At 38.0% G+C, this 20,422-nt stretch overlaps 4 protein-coding genes across 5 annotated transcripts; 3 read left to right on the forward strand and 1 right to left on the reverse strand.

The window, feature by feature from the left end:
- The first annotated feature begins 5,798 nt into the window (after positions 1 to 5,798).
- LOC116204076 (copper chaperone for superoxide dismutase, chloroplastic/cytosolic-like) lies at positions 5,799 to 8,992 on the forward strand. 2 transcript variants are annotated; one of them, XM_031536140.1, is made up of 7 exons: positions 5,799 to 5,949; positions 6,037 to 6,192; positions 6,305 to 6,331; positions 6,578 to 6,650; positions 6,746 to 6,880; positions 7,763 to 7,983; positions 8,476 to 8,992. In XM_031536140.1, exons 1-7 carry the CDS (start codon positions 5,911 to 5,913, stop codon positions 8,737 to 8,739), a joined length of 915 nt encoding a protein of 304 aa, XP_031392000.1. In that variant the 5' UTR covers positions 5,799 to 5,910; the 3' UTR covers positions 8,740 to 8,992. The 2 variants fall into 2 exon arrangements, with proteins under 2 accessions (XP_031392000.1, XP_031391999.1); XM_031536139.1 differs by having other exon boundaries at positions 5,803 to 6,192.
- Positions 8,993 to 9,060: 68 nt separating this feature from the next.
- On the reverse strand, positions 9,061 to 12,384 carry LOC116204077 (nudix hydrolase 14, chloroplastic). The gene is made up of 7 exons (XM_031536141.1): positions 12,082 to 12,384; positions 11,452 to 11,557; positions 10,852 to 10,929; positions 10,653 to 10,745; positions 10,440 to 10,532; positions 9,821 to 9,919; positions 9,061 to 9,423 (listed from the first exon to the last, which is right to left on the reverse strand). The coding sequence occupies exons 1-7, from the start codon at positions 12,300 to 12,302 to the stop codon at positions 9,193 to 9,195; spliced, it is 921 nt and encodes a 306-aa protein (XP_031392001.1). The 5' UTR covers positions 12,303 to 12,384; the 3' UTR covers positions 9,061 to 9,192.
- Positions 12,385 to 14,060: 1,676 nt separating this feature from the next.
- LOC116202618 (light-regulated protein, chloroplastic-like) lies at positions 14,061 to 14,955 on the forward strand. The gene is made up of 3 exons (XM_031534216.1): positions 14,061 to 14,332; positions 14,463 to 14,624; positions 14,711 to 14,955. Exons 1-3 carry the CDS (start codon positions 14,151 to 14,153, stop codon positions 14,784 to 14,786), a joined length of 420 nt encoding a protein of 139 aa, XP_031390076.1. The 5' UTR covers positions 14,061 to 14,150; the 3' UTR covers positions 14,787 to 14,955.
- Positions 14,956 to 16,633: 1,678 nt separating this feature from the next.
- Positions 16,634 to 20,263, forward strand: LOC116202248 (uncharacterized protein YciO). The gene is made up of 9 exons (XM_031533718.1): positions 16,634 to 16,881; positions 17,145 to 17,260; positions 17,437 to 17,490; positions 17,600 to 17,624; positions 17,863 to 17,985; positions 18,352 to 18,518; positions 18,719 to 18,788; positions 19,443 to 19,541; positions 19,957 to 20,263. The coding sequence occupies exons 1-9, from the start codon at positions 16,702 to 16,704 to the stop codon at positions 20,038 to 20,040; spliced, it is 918 nt and encodes a 305-aa protein (XP_031389578.1). The 5' UTR covers positions 16,634 to 16,701; the 3' UTR covers positions 20,041 to 20,263.
- Positions 20,264 to 20,422: the final 159 nt, after the last annotated feature.

Consider the following 20,422-nt stretch of genomic DNA (forward strand, 5'->3'; position numbering starts at 1 on the left):
GCGTTGGAATTAGAATTACTACAATATACCTCTCTGTCCTTGTACACTATATATATATATACACACACACACACACACACGAGATATATCATGCTACCTCACTTATCGCCCTGAAACTCGCATCGATTGATTTTCAAAGTACCGAAAGTGAGCTTGGGAAGGTAGTTGGACAATAAATAAAAGGATTTTATGAAGTGCTTCTGGACTAGGACAATAGAAAATGGTTGCTTAAATTATTCGAGTAGAAATATATAGTATTGTGAATTTTATCTGCCACTTTTTTCATTAAAATTACATTTCAAACGTATCAAAATTTAAGACTGAAAAAGCTATTTGCATCATAATTATTTGATGAGATTATGCATTTAAGAAAGTGACGTATTAGCTGCAGATACAATCTTTTTCAGTAAGTTTACGAAGAATCTTAATTAAAACTAGTCGATACACTTTGCAATTTAAAGGTGTGAAACCTTGACCTGACATGTTCTGGCTATCGACCAAATTATTATACAAGAGTCTATTTTGTATTCTGTCGGTTGGAATCATGCTAATATAAGTAATTAGAGATAATTGTAAACTTGAAGAAGCCCTTTCTTCGTTGAGTAGTGTGTTATCTATGAAAATATATTTTTTAATATAAATTACGAAATATTCTCAATCTATTGACGACAATTAACCATTCCTTAACTATCAACTTAAATGTGTGAATACGGCTCTTTTGTCTATATACCACTGCCATTCCCGAGTAGAAACACGGACTTTTTCGATGAATGTAGAAAGGCGGACTTGACATGTCCAACCTATAAACCAAATTTACAAGAGAAGATATGTATTTGGTGTCCTATAAGTTGGAACAATACTAAGTAATCAATACAATTGCAAACTTGCAAAACCCCTATCTTCTTCATTGGCATTACTAGGTTTGCCAAAGTTTTCGCGTTTGCCCGAAATAGTATGAGAATCATATGGCTTCGTTTGGTTTTTGAGTAAAATATCTTACTCAATCCAACTTAACTCTATTATTCACAAATTTAACAACACAATCATTATTCTTTTAACTTTTTCTCTAATTTAATAATAAATTCTCACCTACTTTTGTATAATCATTTTTATAATCAAATTTTAATAATAAATTTCAAATCTAATTTTATATCTATATATATATAATAATTTTTTAATAATAAGTTTTCCATATACTTTTACATCTATATATACATATATATTCTCACACATTAATATATTTATTAACACTTGCAATCATTACACAAAATTAATTTGAGTTTGATCATTATATAATTCGTAAACCAAACGCAAGCTAAGGAAGTTGTGATAACAACGCAATTAGAATCTTGCCGAAAACAATATGATAATACTTAAGGAAGTTGTGATAGCATGCGAATTCAGTCACCTCGAATGGAAGAGCTATCTGTCGAAATCCCCGATACCTCCTCTTCCATGTCCTTGCGCACTATATATATTGATGCGAGGAGTCGTGTTGGAAATAGAATTACCACAAGATAATTTCCTCTGCTTTTTTCTTGGACTTTTTGAGTAAAGTAGAATTTTTTTTAAAAAACTAATTCTCATAATAGACTTTCCCACAATCAATTTTTCAAAGTAGGCTTCTATTATTATCTTAATTAGTCTCCCCATCCCTTAACTTTTTAATTTGTTTCATTTAAATCCTTTTTAAAATAAACGTTTTTTTATTTATTAGCATGAATGAAATAACATTGTCGTCAGACATACTCTTAAATGGATTACCATTAACCGAAATTTCAATTTTACGAAAAAATTATTAGAGCTTAACTTCCGTGCTTAGATATGTTTAATAACAGCTAATTATTAGAGCTTAACATATATAATCTTATATATGTTTAAATTTTAAACGTATATAATTAAAATATCGTACATTCTACTTATATAATTTATAGGGGTGTGCACGGATATCGGGTATATCCGAAACTAGTCGGAATCTACCCGTTAGGTAGGGTCCGGGTAGCTCGTATTGAAAATGGAATAGGATCCGGGTATTAAAATAAGGAATCGGTGAAAATCGATTTCGGTTCTGGTTCTTGCATATACGGTACCCAGAATCGAAACTGGTACCCGGACTCTGATTATATTGGCTAATTTTAAAAAAAAACCTACTGAAACCAAACTTAACCAGACAGTAACCCCTCCCAACCTCCCTATCGTTTTCAGTTCTCACTTCTCTTCTCTTTGTCTCTTCTCCTTTCCCTTTTTCTCGATTTCTCTGAGCCGAGCTCTAACCCAAGCGTCTCCATCTTCTCTCTCTTCTAAACTTCGGCCTTCGCTGCTCCGTCCCCTGCTCCAACCCAGAGCCTCCCCTCCGTCTCCGCCAAGGTAAAGTTTCGTGCGATCAGGATAGGCGGCAGCGGCTTTCTTGAACAGAGTCAAAGGGCTAAGAGGTGTAGAAGTTTGCTTGGCATTTGGCAAGTCTCTCCATTTTCTTGTTTTTCTCTCTTGGGTTATAGTTGTATCAAAGCAGTTTTTCCCCTCCTGAGATTACGAAGAGGATGTATGTGAAGTAATATTTGTGGAGATGGGATGTATGGGGCTTTCTGGTTCTTTGATCGGTTGATCTGATTGTCATTTTTTGATTGGATGAAACATTTTCGATTTTATTTAGCGAGAGAAAATTTTACAGATTTTAACTGGGTATCCAAAAATTGTGGTATAATACAGGTTCCGATTCCAAGATTCAATGGAGTAGGGTCTGGTTTCAAAATTTTGGAACGGGTAGGATACATGAAAAAAAAAAAAAAGATACCCAGACTCGATCACCCCTAATAATTTTGGGGCTTGGTTTTGGAGTAATATTAATTATTTTATTCCACTTTAATTCCACTTATCTTCAATTCAACAACACAATTATTATTTTTCATTTTTTTTAATCTAAACTACCATTCAATTCAATTTTTTAAACTAAATTCTTTCAACTATTCATTACTTTTTTCATAATTTAACAACACAATCATTACTTTCTCTCAACTATTAATTATTTCTTCTCATAATTCAACAATACAATCATTACAATCACAAATAAATATAATTATTTATAGTTAGAATGGAGTGGAGTTAAAACTCCACTCTATTCCCAAACAAGGCCTTATACATTATTAGCTTTGGCTCCATGTTGAGAGCCTTTGGTCTATTTGACATCCATATGCCGTGCCTGCACCCGAACGGTGTCACAGCCCTCATCATGAGTTTGCACCCTGACTAGTCTGCCACTACGATCAAGTCTATAATCATGACCTCAACAGATATCGCAACCCTCCAGATGAGGCCGAAGCAGATCCCTGACCAAAGCATCCCACCTGCTGACTTCTTTGCAATAGGATTGGAGCACGTGAATGCGTCACGAGCAAACAATCTCGGTCTGGTGTACGACATTGAGCCGACCAATTACATCCGGTGCTTATGTGGATTGGGCTGCACAAATGCTGAAGGGGGATTCATAACCAAGAAAGGCAGTAAAATGCTCATCAAGCCCATCGCCAAATCGGAACTTAATTAACCATCGGTCACGTTGAGGCTGGGACAACTATTCTGGGACATTGAGGAGTGTTGACCCTGCTCAGTCGACATACACCTCCATGACCAGGTTCACGGAGGCCAACTAGACAATGACTTACTACGTAAGCACACTGTGAGGACCCTGCTGCCCGTCATCTTCAAATGGGGCCCACACATCTCCAGGGATTGTTTAATGGTATTTTTTGTGCAAGATAAATCATTATTTTTTTCAGTTATATAGGAGATATGAAACTAATACGATAAAATAAAAATTTTAATAATTAATAAATGGTACGGGTGATTTCAATGAGTATCTAATCTATAATATCTTGGTTAATAGGCAAAAATATGGATCATTTCGCTACATTATCTATGATAGATAAATTATTACTTTATGATTACACAAATAAATTATGTTTATTTTTATTCTCATAACATTTTTTATGAAAGTTGTGTGGTCTGGTTGACCTTGTTCACGAGTGAAGAGAGGAAAAACTATTATTTTGCTAAAGAGTAGACGGACTATGGCATAGGAATGACCATATACAAGAGTAGATGGATCGAGGGGACCGAGGGGGTTGTCGCCCCTCCCTATAATTACGACGGATTAATGAAATTTATGTATTGTTACTCAAATTTTGATAAAAATTTCTTATAATAGCCCGGTAACTCCAAAAAAACATGTTTCTATTAATCCTTTTAAATATCTCGTCCCAACTCTAATTGAATTCTTGCATCCATCCATATCATATAAAGAGATAAGGCCTCGTGAATTGATTCATAATGAAATATGCGATTCAATATTGCATCTTCGAGATCACTCTCGAGGTCGGGCCATAATTCTGGCTGAACTCAGGAATCTAATTTTGGGCTCAAATTGATACCAGAATCATACAATCAGATCATTTGATTTCCATGGTACAATATGAACACCAATCATGTTACTGTTGTTGTCGTTGTTTTATTTTTAAGAAAAATAACACCATATGTCACTTTTTTTTTAGCTTTTTCACTCTATATCATAAAATGAAATAATTTTAACAGATATCACGGAAATTTTTATTTTTTTCACCATACGTCATTCCATCCAAAAATTGATGGACTGGAGCAATCTTGCACAAATATCAATTTTAGAGACTTTTTTTTTGTGAACTCAGGTGTCGTTCTTTTATTTTTAGGAAAAGTAACACCATATATTACATTTTTTAGCTTTTCCACTCCTTATCATAACATGAAATAATTTCAACAGATGTGACTGGAATTTTTTTTTTCACCATGCGCCATTCCATCCAAAAATTCACGATCTGAGGCAATCTTGCACAAATATCAATTTGAAAGACTTTTTCTTTTTATTTTTTTGTGAAATCTAGTATTCAAAAACTCAATTGAGTCATGACTAATCCAATCAAATCGAGTTAGTCCACTAAGGGGTAAAACTCTTTCAACATGAATTTTCTGCATTCACAAGAACTCGAACTCGAGACCTTACTTAAACGAAATAAGCGTCAAACCTCTTAAACCAACCCATGATAATTAAATTTGATATTTGTGCAAGATTGCCTCGGTCAGTCGGTCAATTTTCGGAGAGGACGCATGGTAAAAGAAATGAAAACTTCCGTGATATCTATTGAAATTATTTCATTTTATGATGTTGGGGTGAAAAGGCAAAAATACAGTGAAATGTGGTATTGTTTTCTCTTATTTTTATCATTGTTATCAGAACCGGACCGAACCGACCGGTTCGACCAGTCGGACTGGGAACCGGCATCATGTTCGGTCCGGTTCGTCTGAAAACCCAAAATACACATTTGAACCGCCGGACCCATAGAACTGACCGGTTCTATGGATTTTATGGGTTTACTATTTATTGTAAAAATTATTTGATTATGTAAAAATTTGAACTCATGACCTCTTACTTCTCATACTAGTATACTACCGACCAAACAATCATTATTTTTTTGTTCTTTTAACTCTATTTTTAAGTACTTATTAAAATTCAATATTTATTTTAAATAAAAAATAAAAAATATATTTATATTTTCTTACACTATTCTCATATATCTTTAAAATTATCATACTTCTATCTTAATTATCATAATTTTTTTAATAATATGAATATTTATTTTATTTTAATTAAACGCGCGGTCCGACCCATCGAACCCCCGATTGGACCCATAAACCCATGAACCCATACCCCTTCCGATTTATCGTTCGGTCCGGTTCGATAACACTGATTTTTATTCTTTTCTATAACGTCAATCGAACATTCAAGAGAATGTGGGCGAGGGATCCTCTCCGACGACATGGGGAGCGGACATCTGAGCTCAGCCACCTACCCTCGCTCAAACCTCGTCTCGAAGCTGCGAAATGGCCTTTCTCCGGACACCTACCGCCATTAAAACCGCTGTAGCCGTCTCTGCTCTCCCTGCGGCCTGTGCCGTCTCCTCTCTCTCTTCCCCTTCTCCTCATCCTCCTCCTCCTTCCTTCTTTCAGCTCCCCAGTAAGGCCCCGAAGCTCTGCTCCCTGTCCTCGCTGCAATTACTCTCTACGAGCCATCTGGGTCCCGACAACAAGAAAAGCCTCGCTTCCCCTCCTCCTTCAGCTCTCCACATGGACGCTCCCGCTCCTGATCACAGAACCACCTCGCAGGTACGTGAGTTGCTTCAGTCTGTAAAATCAGTAGTTCTTGCATCAAAATTCTCCCTTTCCTTGTCTTGTTTCTGTGTTTCGATACTTACCTTCGTTTGGTTTTTGCCTGCAGAACGGTGCTCTCCTGCCGGAGCTTCTCGTAAGTGTCAATATTTCTCTTTGTTATCTTTCTAGTTATTTTCATTCTGTGAGCTTATATGATTTAATAATGAATTCCATTATTTTTGTCAATTAAATTAAACATTTATCGTTAAAAAAAAATGGAAGTTTGAGTGAAATCTTTTGATAAGCATTAGAGACAAAGGTAAGTCATCACTGTAGCCGAATCATAGATTGCCCGTCTCTGGTTCAGTTCTGATGCCGAAGTTTCTGCCTTTGTGTTCAGACTGAGTTTATGGTGGATATGAAATGCGAGGGCTGTGTTAATGCTGTGAAGGGTAAATTGCAGACTGTTGATGGTAGGTGATCGCTTTAAGATTGGTGATACTTTCTCCTCGAGTATCCTTTGAGCTCGTTGTCTTGATCTCTTTCTTGTCGGGTAACATTTTCTCAGGAGTAAAGGATGTCGAGGTGGACTTGAGCAATCAAGTGGTTAGAATTCTGGGTTCTGCACCTGTGAAGATGTTGACCGAAGCATTGGAACAGACTGGACGAAAAGCCCGTTTAATTGGGCAGGGGGTTCCTGAAGGTTAGTTATTGAGAGGATTGGCAGCTAAGAGCTGATCATTTTAATTTTGCTTCCTATTCTATGCTTCCTATAATGTTATAATTCTTGTTTTACTCCATTGTGTGTTTTTTGCTAACAAATGGGCTACGGATGTTCTTGAAATTACTTAGGCTACTTCTGTCACAAAGAGATGAAAACAAAAATAGGATGAAATTGTTCTGTGGAACTGACCTGTTTTATACAGCGATTCCATGATTTCATTTTGCGATGTTTCCGTTCCTTGGTAGTGAACACGGTCATAGGGTCTCCCTAAAGTAAATAATGATGAAGTATATGCTGGGTCTCTGACTATATATATGATTAAAAGTTATAGACAGTTACGTAAGTCTACCTGATCAGTATGCTCAAACCGATATCCTTTGCTGTGACTTCTTACTTAGTATTAATTGTACTGAGGTAGGAAATCCACTTCTTGTTTGCTTTGAATGTGCAATGCTGATGTTGGTGCCACTGTTTCTTCAACTGCAAGTAGCTTTATAATGAACTGAGATGGCCAATTAGTTCTTTGATCTTGTGGCTTAGACCTCTTAACCTTGAAATTTTTTATTTAAGAAATGCTGCTACTACCAATTTGGAAGATTCTGCACGCATTCTCTGATGAACATTTGTAGGTCGTTGCTTCACCTGTTTTCTCCATGGCTCTATCATGTAGCTAGCACGTCATCGTGGTTTGAGATCTCTACTACCTATTTGCTTTATAGAAGCAATTTTCACGATGACAAATCTATCTGTAGCACTTTCTGCACTTAGTCTTCATAGCAGCGGCTGTATAGATACTGAGTTTGTCTGTTACCCCCATACTCTTTGATGATAATTTTTCCTTCATTTGTTTTTTGGGTACAGATTTTCTTATATCTGCTGCAGTTGCCGAATTCAAGGGTCCTGAGATTTTTGGTGTAGTTCGATTCGCTCAAGTGAATATGGATTTGTCACGAGTGGAAGCCAGTTTCAGTGGATTATCTTCTGGTAAACATGGGTGGTCCATCAATGAATTCGGTGACCTGACAAGAGGAGCAGCAAGCACCAGGAAAATTTTCAATCCACCAATAAAAGGGGTTGACGAGGTTTGCCTCCTATAATATATGTATAGCTGCTGCTTTTTTTTTTTTTTGGTTGAACACGTATAGCTTCTTTTAACTGTTTTCATGTCCGTTTGTATGCCTGTTTAGTTTGAAGAAAACTATCACAAATTTCCATTTCCTTCTGTCAAGAAGCAATAAAGTAGATGCCTGATTGCACTATGGAGAAGTGTTTTCTGATGAATATGGAAAATTCTCTTCGTCTTCTAACAAAACTGAAGAATTGGACACTTTTTTCTAAAGAAAACAGAAAACTCATAAGCTTGTCCAAAACCAAGTTGTGATTGCTCTAGAATGATTGAACATACATGTTGCTGTCAATTGCTGGTGGAACCATCAAATGATGCAAACCGACAATACTGTTTCTTTCATTTGATGCAGATGGCTAAGGTCACTAGTTATGTATATCTTTATGTCCTTGATTGTTAACATTATCAAAGTGTACCATGCTCTCATTTGTCTCTTTCATTTTTCTAGCCTCTTGGCGACCTGGGAACATTAGAAGCTGATGAAAAGGGAGAGGCTTTCTCCTCAGGCGTCAAGGCAAAGCTGAGAGTCACCGATCTGATTGGCCGGTCAGTCGTGGTGTATGGAACCGAGGATAAATCTGATTCAGGCATCATGGCAGCAGTTATTGCTAGGAGTGCCGGCGTTGGTGAAAACTACAAGAAGCTCTGTACATGCGATGGGACCACCATATGGGAATCGAGTAACCAAGATTTCGTGGCTAGCAAAGTCTAATGATGGAACATCTCCACACATATTTTGTACTGTGATAAATTCTCCGAGCACTGTACTGAATACATAAATAATGTATCAAATTGCAGGTTAACAGTTTTTCTTGTTTCGAGTTCGCAACTGTTGTCATTGAGAATCCACCGGTATGGAGAGGAGCTTAAGTTTAGGATATTGAATCATTTGTTTTGGCATTGTACCCCTTATTTGGACATAAATTTGTGGCTTTGTGTTATATAACATTATGATTAACTGAGAATCTCAATTTTTCCAGGCTGCGCAAGAATTATTCAATGTTATATTATAATTCAGTTGTTTGTATGTCTCTACGAAAAACAGCCAATCTTGTGTACTTAAAAGTCAGCAAATTCCAAATCTTTATTCGCAAGTTAATACATATACTATGACATCTCCAGGTTCTTCTAACATCGATATGCAGGACACAATTTTATGTTGATTTTAGAGTGGAGGGAGTAAGCCATCTTTCTTGGCCATCTCATAGAGCGCAATGGCCATCAGAACTTTGGCATCAGCAGTTGAGCGCCAAAGTTTTTCGTAGGGGACCACCCGAACCTTGATGAGCTCTCCATGGTCCCGGAGACCTGTTTCCTTCCCCTGCAGCTGCTTGATCTTCTCTTCATCCACTGTCCCTCTGTACAGAAAAATGCTTATATCTTCGTCGCATCCTCCCTAATGGCACAAGATATAACCTTTCACTAACAGAACTAAAGAACCAGCGGCAAAAAGAAAAAAAAAAGTGCACCAATGAACTCTTTTAAAGAATAAGTGCATTCTTAAAAATAGATTTACTGTACAATTAAAAGGGCCTTCATGATTTGTAATCATCTCTGTTCTCTAAGAAAAACAGAATGCCCCCTAATCAGTAAGTTCCCATAGAGATCAGAATATAACTAACCACACATGAAAAAAAGCATATATATACACTAGAAACTAAAGCTGGATCAACAAGATTACGCATTTTCTTTCGTCACTTAAAAAATCTGTTGTCAGAAATTCATATAACATAATTGTCTTCCACTAGTCTTTTCATTTATAATAAGGAGAGAAAGGGGTTGATGGGGCGTACTGGAGAAGGAAATATCCGGTTTCCCGTTGATGAGTCAAGGAAAGCAGTGAGGTCAACCATGTCTTCCAGATTCAATTGAATGCCAGTCTCTTCTTCGACCTGTTTCAATCAAAAAGATCAATTACGCGATACCGAATTTTGTTAATGTTTTATATACCAACAGTTGTTGAGGTAAACATGTCAGGTGAACATCCTTGGTAGACTCTGAAACCTTACAAGTATCAATGTGCAAAGTGAAAAAGTACAACACTTGACATGATTGTGAATGCAATAAAAGAATTCTCACAATAGATTGATGGAGGATAAAAACTAATTTTCTCAGAAGTCCAAGGAACGTTATTCTTTTCAGCAAAACCCAGTTCTTCAACTCAATGTAAATATCTGCATCAGGAGTTTTCCAAGACAAAGACATTGAACATTCTATAGGAAGTGACTTTTATTTCAGTAGTTCAAACTGGACAAGCAGTGTATTTGGAAGATTAGTTTCAACAAATCGACATATGATTTCAAGATTGATGGCCAACAATTAGAAAAGAAAGCTCCTACAGTCACAATTTTCCAAATGAGAATTAGCATAAAGCAAAAAACGAAAACTAGAGGAAGAAGAGTGGAAGGAGACCTCACGAACAGCTGTGCCGACAAAATCACCTTTGTCATCATCCAGCATTCCTGCTGGCAATTCCAAGATACACCTTCCAACAGGAACCCTAACCTTAGACAAACATAAAAAATTAAGCAAAAATTTTCCTGAGATAGTTGACCATTTATGAACACTCATATGTAGCAATATTCATTGCTCAGAATCTAAAGGCTACTGTATAAAGCTCTCTACCTGTTCGGTAAGGACAGCATAAGTCACTCCCCCTGAATCCAAAAGGACAAGCACAGCTACAGCTGGCCCTCGTGCGAAGACTATACCTGGAACCTAAGCATGCTTTATTCTCACAGCTGATGGAAAAAGAAAAAAACAAATAATGTTGGGAAAATTTTCTAGTTAATTATCAAAACATAGTGATGAGTGGACCAGATACCTTTTTCCCAGTTTCTTTATCAAAAATGTCTGCTTTGAATTTGAGAAAGCCTATGCTGTTTCCGAACATATCCACTCCCTGAACACAATAAGCGCCAGAAATAGAGATGCAAAAATTACATTGATCAGGTGAATATGTGAAGGTAGAGAAAACAATCATTGCATCAAGAGGCATCATTTCAAGTACCAGTATGAAACACGGAAATAAGGCAAGCAAAGCCAATAGGTTGAAGACATGAAAATTGGCAATCTTCTAAAGATGTTCACAATAGGACGACAGTGGAGATAAATGTAATTTGCTTGAGAAGTTTACTTTAGAAAAACGGGGTCCCTCCTCGTGATGCACGCGCAGATCTCGCCAAGTTCAGAACAAAAGTTCTCATTTCCAGAAATTCACAATTGTTCAAGATGTTAAAGCCAGAGGAAATAAGGAGAGAGCACACCAAAAGAAATGCCATGCATTCATGCTTGAGAAATTTGTTAGACGGGTGGCAATACATGCTCTTGCATCAGTACTGATTCATGCTGGCCACCACATTCTGAGAAAAACCATGAATTCCGAACTAAACAAGATGGCCGGACGATAAGTTCTTAAAGATACCTGTATAAGAACTTGTCTCAAGGTGGCAGCACCATTGGCCAAGACCCCTGTTTCACACTGCAAGTTCTTCAGCCATTGCTTGAACAATGAGGATTCGATAGCATTCCTGCACGCACCCAACAACATTCACTCCTTTTTCATCATTTATGGAGTCCACAATGTCAGAAGTAACTACAGAACCATAACCCATCTTCCAAGCTTAATAATTTACATGGAATGTCTTTGCATTTCTTTTGGTCAAATAAACTGGTTCATTGCATCATCACGTTCATGCATATCGAGGGGGGTCTAAATTTCTGATTATACGAGCCACACGACTCTCGGCATGCTATCAGAATGGCAATTAGATGGAGTCAAACAAGAGTGAGAGAAGGTAGAACTCTCCCACCGCTATTTACTTGAAGCTAACTATACTCTGATGGACCGAGCTTGACCGTATAAGTCAGACAGTCATTCGTTTCTCCCATGATCGGAATACGCGTTAATAAACGATGCCAGCACGCTTCTACCAATCGGCAAGATGGGTTCGTGGTCTCAACAATTCGACAGCAAAAACCAGTACTTTCCGAAATAAATGGGGGGGGGGGGGGGGGGGGGGGGGGGGGGGGGGGAGAGAGAGGGACTACTAGCCTGAACTGGGAATCGGAGACACCGGGGGCGGCGACGATCTGGACCGGTTCACCGGGCTGAGTCGGCAAGGCGAGTGAGTGAGCCCGAGGCGATGTGTCAGCAGCGGTCGACATTGCCAGACAGAGAGCTTTCCTTCGGAGCAGAGACGGCGGGAGGGCTAAATGGAGGTTTCTGGAGAAGAGAAGAGAAGAAATGGAGGCTCGGGGAAGAAGAAGATGCATCCCTTTCTTGGAGGACTGCAATGCAGAAGCCTCTTCCCAATCAAATTCGACAATCTGCTGCTATTTCCCGGCAGGTTCGATAGACATTAACACCACTCTTCATCCCTTTTTTTTTTTCCATATTATTTTTTGGAATTTTTAGCTCATAATTTGCCCATTTTATTTAATCTATCATATTTTTTTATCAAATCTATTCCATGATTTACATTTTACATCAAATCTATCCCGGCGTTATCTTTTTCGTCAACATTTAACGGTCGTACTGACGTGGACGTGAAGAGATAGTGGGTCACACTTGCCACGTAGGCGCCACGTCAACACGGCTTTTAAATGTCGACAGAAATAATAATTCCGGGATAGATTTGATGCAAAAAGTAAATCATGAAATAGATTTGATAAAAAAAATACGATAGATTTGACAAAACGGACAAATTATAGATCATTTTAAGTAAATATCTTTATTTTTAATGTTTTTTTCCTCACTTTTTTTTTTCAATGAAATCACAATTATTGACATTAATTTTATTCAAGCGTCTACTTTGCCTGAATTATGAGATAAGTTCTGAATCCGTGAAGGACATATATAAAGTTGACCTACATGGAGTGCAATTTGCCCCCGCAATGTGGAAATTTCAGCGTCCGAGCGTATGTGGAATCCAAGCCATACAAACACATTGTCCGGTCTTCCTGTTGGAGGTCGTGAAAAGTAATTCGGATAAATGAAGTAAACTCGATATTCCTTGTACATGTACTGGTTTAAGTTGGGTCACGAGTGTCACTAGGGATCGAACTCGACGATCTCGAGGGCAATAGGCGAGGGCGTGTGTTATACGCTACACCCTCTTTTGATCTGTCGAACGTCAATTAATACAACCTACGTTGATCAATTTTATAGTTTCCAAATTAGAACCATATAGTGCAAGTGAAGTCAACACGAGACGAGCCACCTTGGCGTCATTTCGCTTGCTTAAAACCAGAGCCCATATCATTGGAGTCAAGTTCCATACGAACAGAGCATATGCAATCATCAATACTCGATTACCCTTGTATGCTTTTCCATCGGGGTGAACCCAACCTTAACGTCAAGGTTATCCCATAAATCTCGTGTCCTTTTTGTTTCCACGTGAATTAGGAAACGTACATGCAACCACGCGCATTTGAAATGACTGCTTATGATCGATCGCGTAAAGCGTCAATGATCAATGACATTGATCACATAATCATGAAGAGAAACCGGCAATCAATAATCAAAGTCCAACTTGATCACTGCAACCCCACCGACACACTAGTGAATTAAGTTCAAGGCACACTAGACCAAGCATTATAGGTCTACAGCCCCACCAACACACTAGTGAATTAAGTCCAAGGCACACTGGACCAAACATTATAGGCCTACAGCCCCACCACCAACACACTAGTGAACCAAGCATTATAGGTTGACCACCGCCATCTCATAATACACCCATATAGTTGCGAGCTCTACGTTCTCAGTGAAGTTTGAACTCGTGATGTTCAAGTGGAGCACTTGGAGTTTAACCACTAGACCACCGTATTGATAGTTGATATTTTGTCGGACTTGTTAAAAGGGAAAATAATTTGGTCGGGACTTGCATAAATATCTCCCCAAGTGATAGGAGCTTGCAAAAGATGGAGAGCCCTCGATTAACCTTATCCTAATAAGTAATAATTCACCAAAAATATCTTCTCCCCTCTCCTATCTTCCAAATTATACTCTCCTATATATTGGGGCTGCCTTCTTATCTGTTAATAATACAATCCCACCACCCAAAAGACAAAAAAAAGGACCTAAAATCATTATTTACATCAAATTACAATTAATCAGAGAAAATGCAGGCAGCCCTTTGCAACATTGCCCTTCCCCACATTGCCTGCTCCAAGACCACCTCCAATGGGTTCCCGATGCCGAGATCCTCCCCGAGTTCGGTAACAATTGCATCCCAGCCTCGGACTGCTGTGGTCAGGGCTGCTCCGGCCTCCTCTGACACCGTCGACTACAGCTCCATGACCTCGTAAGTGACTCATGTATTTTCCATCTTATCTTTGCTTGACTTGGTTTCCATCTCGAGCTCAACCAGTGCGCTGAGGTGGATAGATGGTTTGCCCATTGCTAATGAATTTTTGGATGTTTGGTGTTATCAGCGTGTTTCCAGCAGAGGCATGTGAAACCATTGGCGGCGATGCATGCCTTGCAGATATATACCCCGAAGCAAGGATCGAATCCAATGCAACGCGGGTCGATGTCACCATCAAGTCCGAGGAGTCCGTTGAACGAGAGTACCTCGACTATGCCAGTGCAAAGACGTAAGTCATAGAAAGTATATGTCAAATAGGCACCGACGCGGAAATATGGACTAACTGCAGGAAGTTGTGTGATTATGTTCTTGCAGAGTGTTCCCGGCGGAGGCTTGCGATGATCTTGGAGGTGAATTCTGCGAGAGGCCGTACCAGAGGGGTGTTTACTAGAATGTCATCAGTGCACATATTCTCTGCGCAAACTATATATGTCATGAATGTATATATATCTATATGATCTTGAAAATTGAGCGTATTTCTTCCCCCAGAAGATTAGCATGTATCTTGATGTATACACAAGCAGCAGTTAAATAGAGTTTTGATGATTAATTTACATCTATATTCTACGAGCAAAGGCATAGCAAACTGTCTTGATCTCGATGATCTTGAACGCGGTAGCAATGGTGCAAACTCTGGACCTTGATACTTCTCGTTACTTCGATTTATCTCCTGGCTGCAGAAACTCCATCCTGGCCACGGAGGTCTCTATCTGTATGCTGTTTTCAACAGGTTATCAGCTCGTATTTTCCGATTTCTCACTGGTCTTTAATCACGAGTATTTCGTATTATTTACCAGTCAAGCCACGACCTCGACTATCCATGAGCGCCTCTTTCCATAGCTAACTAGGGACCAGCCAAAGCCACAATGCCCGATATTGTTGCAAAACTAAAAGGGAAAACCCCAACCTGTTTTCATACTATGATAAAAGAAAAAAAATTGTTATCTTTTTATCTTAATAGAGAAAATTACGTAATCACATAAAAGAAAATAACATAGTTCTTTGTGCCAATTAAAATCGGGACTGGAAGAACCAAATATCAAAACTAGCGACTTTTAATCTATTGTTCCAGTTATTTTCCCGTTTATCTTCTATACTTCTATGTAAAGAGAAAAGGTCAAAAAAGAAAAGGTTTACTTTTTATCTCACTTTTACATTTTAAATTACCCAACATTATATTTCTAATTAATATATAGACCACTACATTAATATTACTCATTTCATCCTTTTGAAATTTTTTTATCAATTTACGAACTTAATTAAAGTTAGGAGAAAGAAAAATAATGGGTATTGAAAACCACGTAAGCGAGATTTTTCGAAAATCTAGCAAGGGACGGATTTCTTATTAATTTAATTTCAAACGATACACACGAGTCACCCTCTAATTTATTTTTAAAACAAATTTATGTAATGCAGTAATATGATGTATGTAATTCATTTTTATGTTCTTTTTTTTCATCACACTGGTATGTTTTTCTTGGAAAATTTTCAAATAAACATATATTCGATACCTCATAATAGTAATACTATGAAAATACAGGCTCGGATTCGGTCTGGTATGTGGAAAACCAAAGTCGTATATTTTGGTCGCTCTTAATCATAATATAAATTACATAGAACATTACATCCATTTTTAGTAATTGTGGAATCTGCACGCATAAAATGTGACCTTGATTTGCGTTAAATATATAATCAATCTGTATATATAAAATATAATAACTGACTGATCTTTTTCCAATCTTTCACTCAACCACCTCACAATATCGTCAGTTTGTTAATTATGTGAATATATTAGAAAAATAGGAAAAATTATACATTTAGTCATCTAGGAAAACTATACACATATATACTATTATCTAAGAGAATTTCTTTTATTGGAAATGCCCATTTATTATCTATAGTTTATTATAAACACGGTTTTTCTTTTATTTTCCTATTATTTAGGAAAATTTTGAAATATATTTAAATAAAAACAAAATGAATAATTAAAAACACATTCATCTATGTATATTTTCTTTTAATTTTTTAATTGAAAACCGACTTTAAATTATATTAATTGTACCCATTTTATGATGTTATCTTAATAAAACACCCCCCAAAAAATAAAAATAAAAATGGAAGAGTATAATAAGATATTCCCCACAGAATCAGCAAATGCTATAAGGATGAAAACAAAAAAGTTGTAAAGTATGAGGACTAAAATTACAGTTATCCGAAACACTAAAAGGTAAAATTGTTCATGATCGGCCTAGAATGAGCTTCTGCCGCAACGATTTCTTTGTCTTCCTCCCCGCGGAGTTGCGGGAATGAGGGAAATGGCGTTGAAGCTGCTCCAGTGGAAGTTCTACGGCCAAGAGCGGGCACCGTTATCGTCTCACATCCCCGGACCGGCCTGCAACTTCAGACGGAGGCGACCGCAAGTGGTGGCTTTCGCCGTTAAGAGGAACCCCAAGCGCCTCAAGTACGCCACTCCCCGCTTCACCAAGGTGACTCCTTTGCTCACAAACTGTTCGCGCTGACAGTAATGGCAGTTTTAGTTACTGTCGGAAATTCGGCCTGATATCTGTTTTGAAGAGTTGATTATTTGTTCATCATCGTACGTTGTCATCAAATTAGAGGCCATTTGCAAGTCTCGTAGGATGCAGAAATGGGCAGAGTTCGGTGAACATGGGAGACTTGAATGTGGCTGATGCTACTTAAGTGATGATTCATCAGTTATCCATATGCTGATTGTATGTTGTCATGATAGGAGGATGGATTGCTTTATGTGCAAGTGGATCCATCAGGATCAGACAGCTGGAAACTCGAACCCGTGGTCGACATTTTGAGAAAGGGAGCAGTCGGAGTCATTCCTACTGACACTGTGTATGTTCGAGAGCCCTGTTTGTTCAGTCTTTGTAACTGGATTCTCCTGATTCTGTAACTCTGTTTCGTTTTGGATTTTAGGTGTTCTGTTTACTTGACATCATTTTTTGACATATAATCTCGGTCGATTTTGAGAAACATCCTAACAGGAAGTTCAATTTGTTATTTCACCCCAGGTATGCCATTGCCTGCAATTTGAAGAGCCACTCAGCTATTGAACGTCTACGTAGGTAAATATGTCACCTTTTTCTTTTTCACATTCATTTGAAAGGTCTTGTTCCATATATTCTTTCTCTGTCTCAACTGGTTACTGCGCCTTCTTGTGTTTTGACGATACAGAATCAAAAATATAGCAGATTCCAAGGTAATGGGCAGTCCTCCGTAGAATTTACAATGTGCCTAGAAAATGCTTCATCACAGTTGAGGTATTGCTTTGGATGGTTTCTACATGAATTCCAAATTCCAACGTAACTTTTGAACTACTGTCGTAAATTAAAGGGAATTAGCTATTCTTGCTTTTTGACAAGATGTATCTGAAAAGGTATAAGACTCGAACATGTCCTGTCGATGGGTGATTTTTCTGTGGACTTGTAACTGTGCAGCCCCTCAGTATATTATGCCACTCCTTCCGGGACATTGATACATATACACTGGGATTTCCCTGTGGTGATGGTCAAGGACATACAAACATTTTCCGAGCTGTCAAGCAATGCTTACCTGGTCCAGTAAGTTTAAGCTTTTTACTTGAGGATGAAGCCTATGTGGCGTACAAGTTGCATTCAAATGGAGAGCATTACAATTTCTAAAATTAGAGAAAAGAAGCTTGAGGAAGCATATTGTTATGTCTGACTCTGCCTTAACTGTCTATTTTCATCCCTTTTAAATACCCCAAATTTTCACTTGAAAACTGTGTTGTTATTCTGTGAACTTATTCATGTACCATTGAGTTTTAGATTTGCTGTGAATCATTTCATATTTCAATGTTCAATCCTTGATGCATAGAATGTGATATGTGATGAACCTAGATCTCTGAAGCCTTTTGCCAGCAGAATATTTTACAGATATTGTTAACGAGGTCTCTGTTTATTCAGTATACATTCATTTTAACTGCAAGCAAAGAATTACCAAGGCAATGTTCAAGATACGGTACTAGAGCTGCCAAGTATGCTTCCAGGAAAAATGTTGGTGTCCGAATGCCTGATGATGCCATTTGTCAAGCAATATTAGAGAAGTTGGAAGCGCCCCTTATATCGACCAGGTTTCTTTACTGCTCATAACCTATATTTTTGTGTCCCTGGTATGTCCAGCATGTGAACTGTATTGGGTAAAATATTCCTTGTCGATGCACCTATTAGGATCAAAGTATTAGTTCCCTCATGCGTATCAGGCAGCTCTGTTATCCATGTTTTCTGTTATAATGTTTTCTTATACGATGTTATCTCTCCTGTTTTATTTTAGTGTCAAGTGGCCAAAGGAAAACGAATGGATGATAGATCCAGTTGTGATAGCTGATATATATGGACCGGAGGTATGTTATAGTACAACAGAGGTACCTCATTTTAAGAATTACTGTGATACTGGATGTCACAGATTTGACATCACAATTAGGTGGTAATAATACCTATGTATGTGCTTTCGTCCTTAATACACATCATCATGTAATCTTGTGCACCATGTTCTTGGAATCATAGCTCATACAATATTGAATAATATTGGCTCCTGCATCGACTAGATATGATACTGAAACCCTTATTCGGATCACTGATCCCTTCTTTGCCTATCATTTTATCAATGTCCAATTTGTGTGACCATTTTCCATCCTGCACAAGCGAAAGATGTATAGCTTCAGCATAGAAGCTTAAGCTTTCTATGGGTAAGCGGTGTCTGTTGAAGCAAATTGTCTGTGTGCTTCTTGCCTCAATTGGTTCTCGGTCCAGCTAATGGGTATTGGTAGAGGTTGAAGTAAGAGTTCCCATTTATAGAATGCGTGATTTCCTCCCTTTCTGCATGATTTGGTGGGTCAGGGGCAGGTAGGAAAGGAACCAGCAAGATATGAATATCCTTCTCCTATTGTTAAATATGTTTGTTTTGGACCTACTGATAGTGACGACAGATTCTGTAGTTGTTTAATAAATAAATTTCTCAATGTCCATGTTTCTCGTGCTGCTGTGCGTGTATGCAGGGACTTGATTTCGTGGTTGACGGTGGTGTGAGAGTAGCTGATCCATCCACAGTAGTTGACATGACTGGAGGTTATCCAAAAGTTGTACGCCAAGGAAAGGTGATATCTCTATCTCTATAATATAATAAGTTTGCGTTCTTGCAGAATCTTTTTGTCTCTAGCATGGATAGCTAATTTAAGTTTATATCGATAGTTTAGGCGGCTAAAATAAGAATGAAACCGATAAAAAGCAAGGTGAGGCTTCATTATGGATAGGTACAATTAGCATGTTTGGTCCCTCTTATGTTTTCCCTCAAAGGAAAAAGCCCGAATATATTATCTTATTCTAGCGGGGAAATGCATGTTCTTGTCCGTATGAGCTTCTATGGCTCTGATAATATATCTGTTGCATTTTATCGACAATTGTGGTGAAACCTCTTAAAACAATCCCCCCAAGTCCTGCTTGAAGTAATGAACTGTTCTCGATTGGAAAAGGAAGAATATCCAAATCTTGATGTCGTGGTTTGGTTTCCAGGGACCTAAGTTGCATTGGATGGTATCAGAAGAAGATGTTGATGGTGCAGATCATGAGAAAGATGTCGCTATCGATGCCATTTGATGGAGCTGCTTTAACCAAGGGGCGTGAAGTGGAAGATTCATAGGGAGATAGCATTTGCTCCCCGCTGTACAGCGACTTGAATGAATCGCAGTTCATATAATCCCGATCGAGCGAGAAGTTTGTGCAAATGTTGTGGAAATAAACACAGTGAGAAAAGCTGTGCTTGTAAGAATCAAAATGTCAGACTACGAACACGACCATTATTCATCACATTGGCACATGACATGTCGAGTCTAACCTTTGGTAAAACCATCTTTAACCGACATATATGTAAGAAAAAAAAAATGATCGGCGTCGAGCATATATATGATTTACACTGTTCGTGTCAAGTGGTCATGTTTGCTTCCTGGAACTTGGAATCACGCGTCTAAGCATGAACATG

The sequence above is a fragment of the Punica granatum genome, chromosome 4, assembly GCF_007655135.1.
Source record: "Punica granatum isolate Tunisia-2019 chromosome 4, ASM765513v2, whole genome shotgun sequence".
In the NCBI taxonomy this organism is placed as follows: domain Eukaryota; kingdom Viridiplantae; phylum Streptophyta; class Magnoliopsida; order Myrtales; family Lythraceae; genus Punica; species Punica granatum.

Excerpts from the sequence above, each read along its gene's own strand:
- LOC116204076 (XM_031536139.1), top strand. The coding sequence starts at position 5,911 with ATGGCCTTTCTCCGGACACCTACCGCCATTAAAACCGCTGTAGCCGTC. Across the intron at positions 6,332-6,577 it reads CTCTCCTGCCGGAGCTTCTC|ACTGAGTTTATGGTGGATAT; the intron begins GTAAGTGTCAAT and ends CTTTGTGTTCAG. Across the intron at positions 6,651-6,745 it reads TAAATTGCAGACTGTTGATG|GAGTAAAGGATGTCGAGGTG; the intron begins GTAGGTGATCGC and ends ACATTTTCTCAG.
- LOC116202248 (XM_031533718.1), top strand. The coding sequence starts at position 16,702 with ATGAGGGAAATGGCGTTGAAGCTGCTCCAGTGGAAGTTCTACGGCCAA. Across the intron at positions 17,625-17,862 it reads AAAATATAGCAGATTCCAAG|CCCCTCAGTATATTATGCCA; the intron begins GTAATGGGCAGT and ends GTAACTGTGCAG. Across the intron at positions 17,986-18,351 it reads AGCAATGCTTACCTGGTCCA|TATACATTCATTTTAACTGC; the intron begins GTAAGTTTAAGC and ends CTGTTTATTCAG.
- LOC116202618 (XM_031534216.1), top strand. The coding sequence starts at position 14,151 with ATGCAGGCAGCCCTTTGCAACATTGCCCTTCCCCACATTGCCTGCTCC. Across the intron at positions 14,333-14,462 it reads GACTACAGCTCCATGACCTC|CGTGTTTCCAGCAGAGGCAT; the intron begins GTAAGTGACTCA and ends TGGTGTTATCAG. Across the intron at positions 14,625-14,710 it reads GACTATGCCAGTGCAAAGAC|AGTGTTCCCGGCGGAGGCTT; the intron begins GTAAGTCATAGA and ends ATGTTCTTGCAG.
- LOC116204077 (XM_031536141.1), bottom strand. The coding sequence starts at position 12,302 with ATGCATCTTCTTCTTCCCCGAGCCTCCATTTCTTCTCTTCTCTTCTCC. Across the intron at positions 11,558-12,081 it reads GTCTCCGATTCCCAGTTCAG|GAATGCTATCGAATCCTCAT; the intron begins GCTAGTAGTCCC and ends GGGTGCGTGCAG. Across the intron at positions 10,930-11,451 it reads TGAGACAAGTTCTTATACAG|GGAGTGGATATGTTCGGAAA; the intron begins GTATCTTTAAGA and ends TATTGTGTTCAG.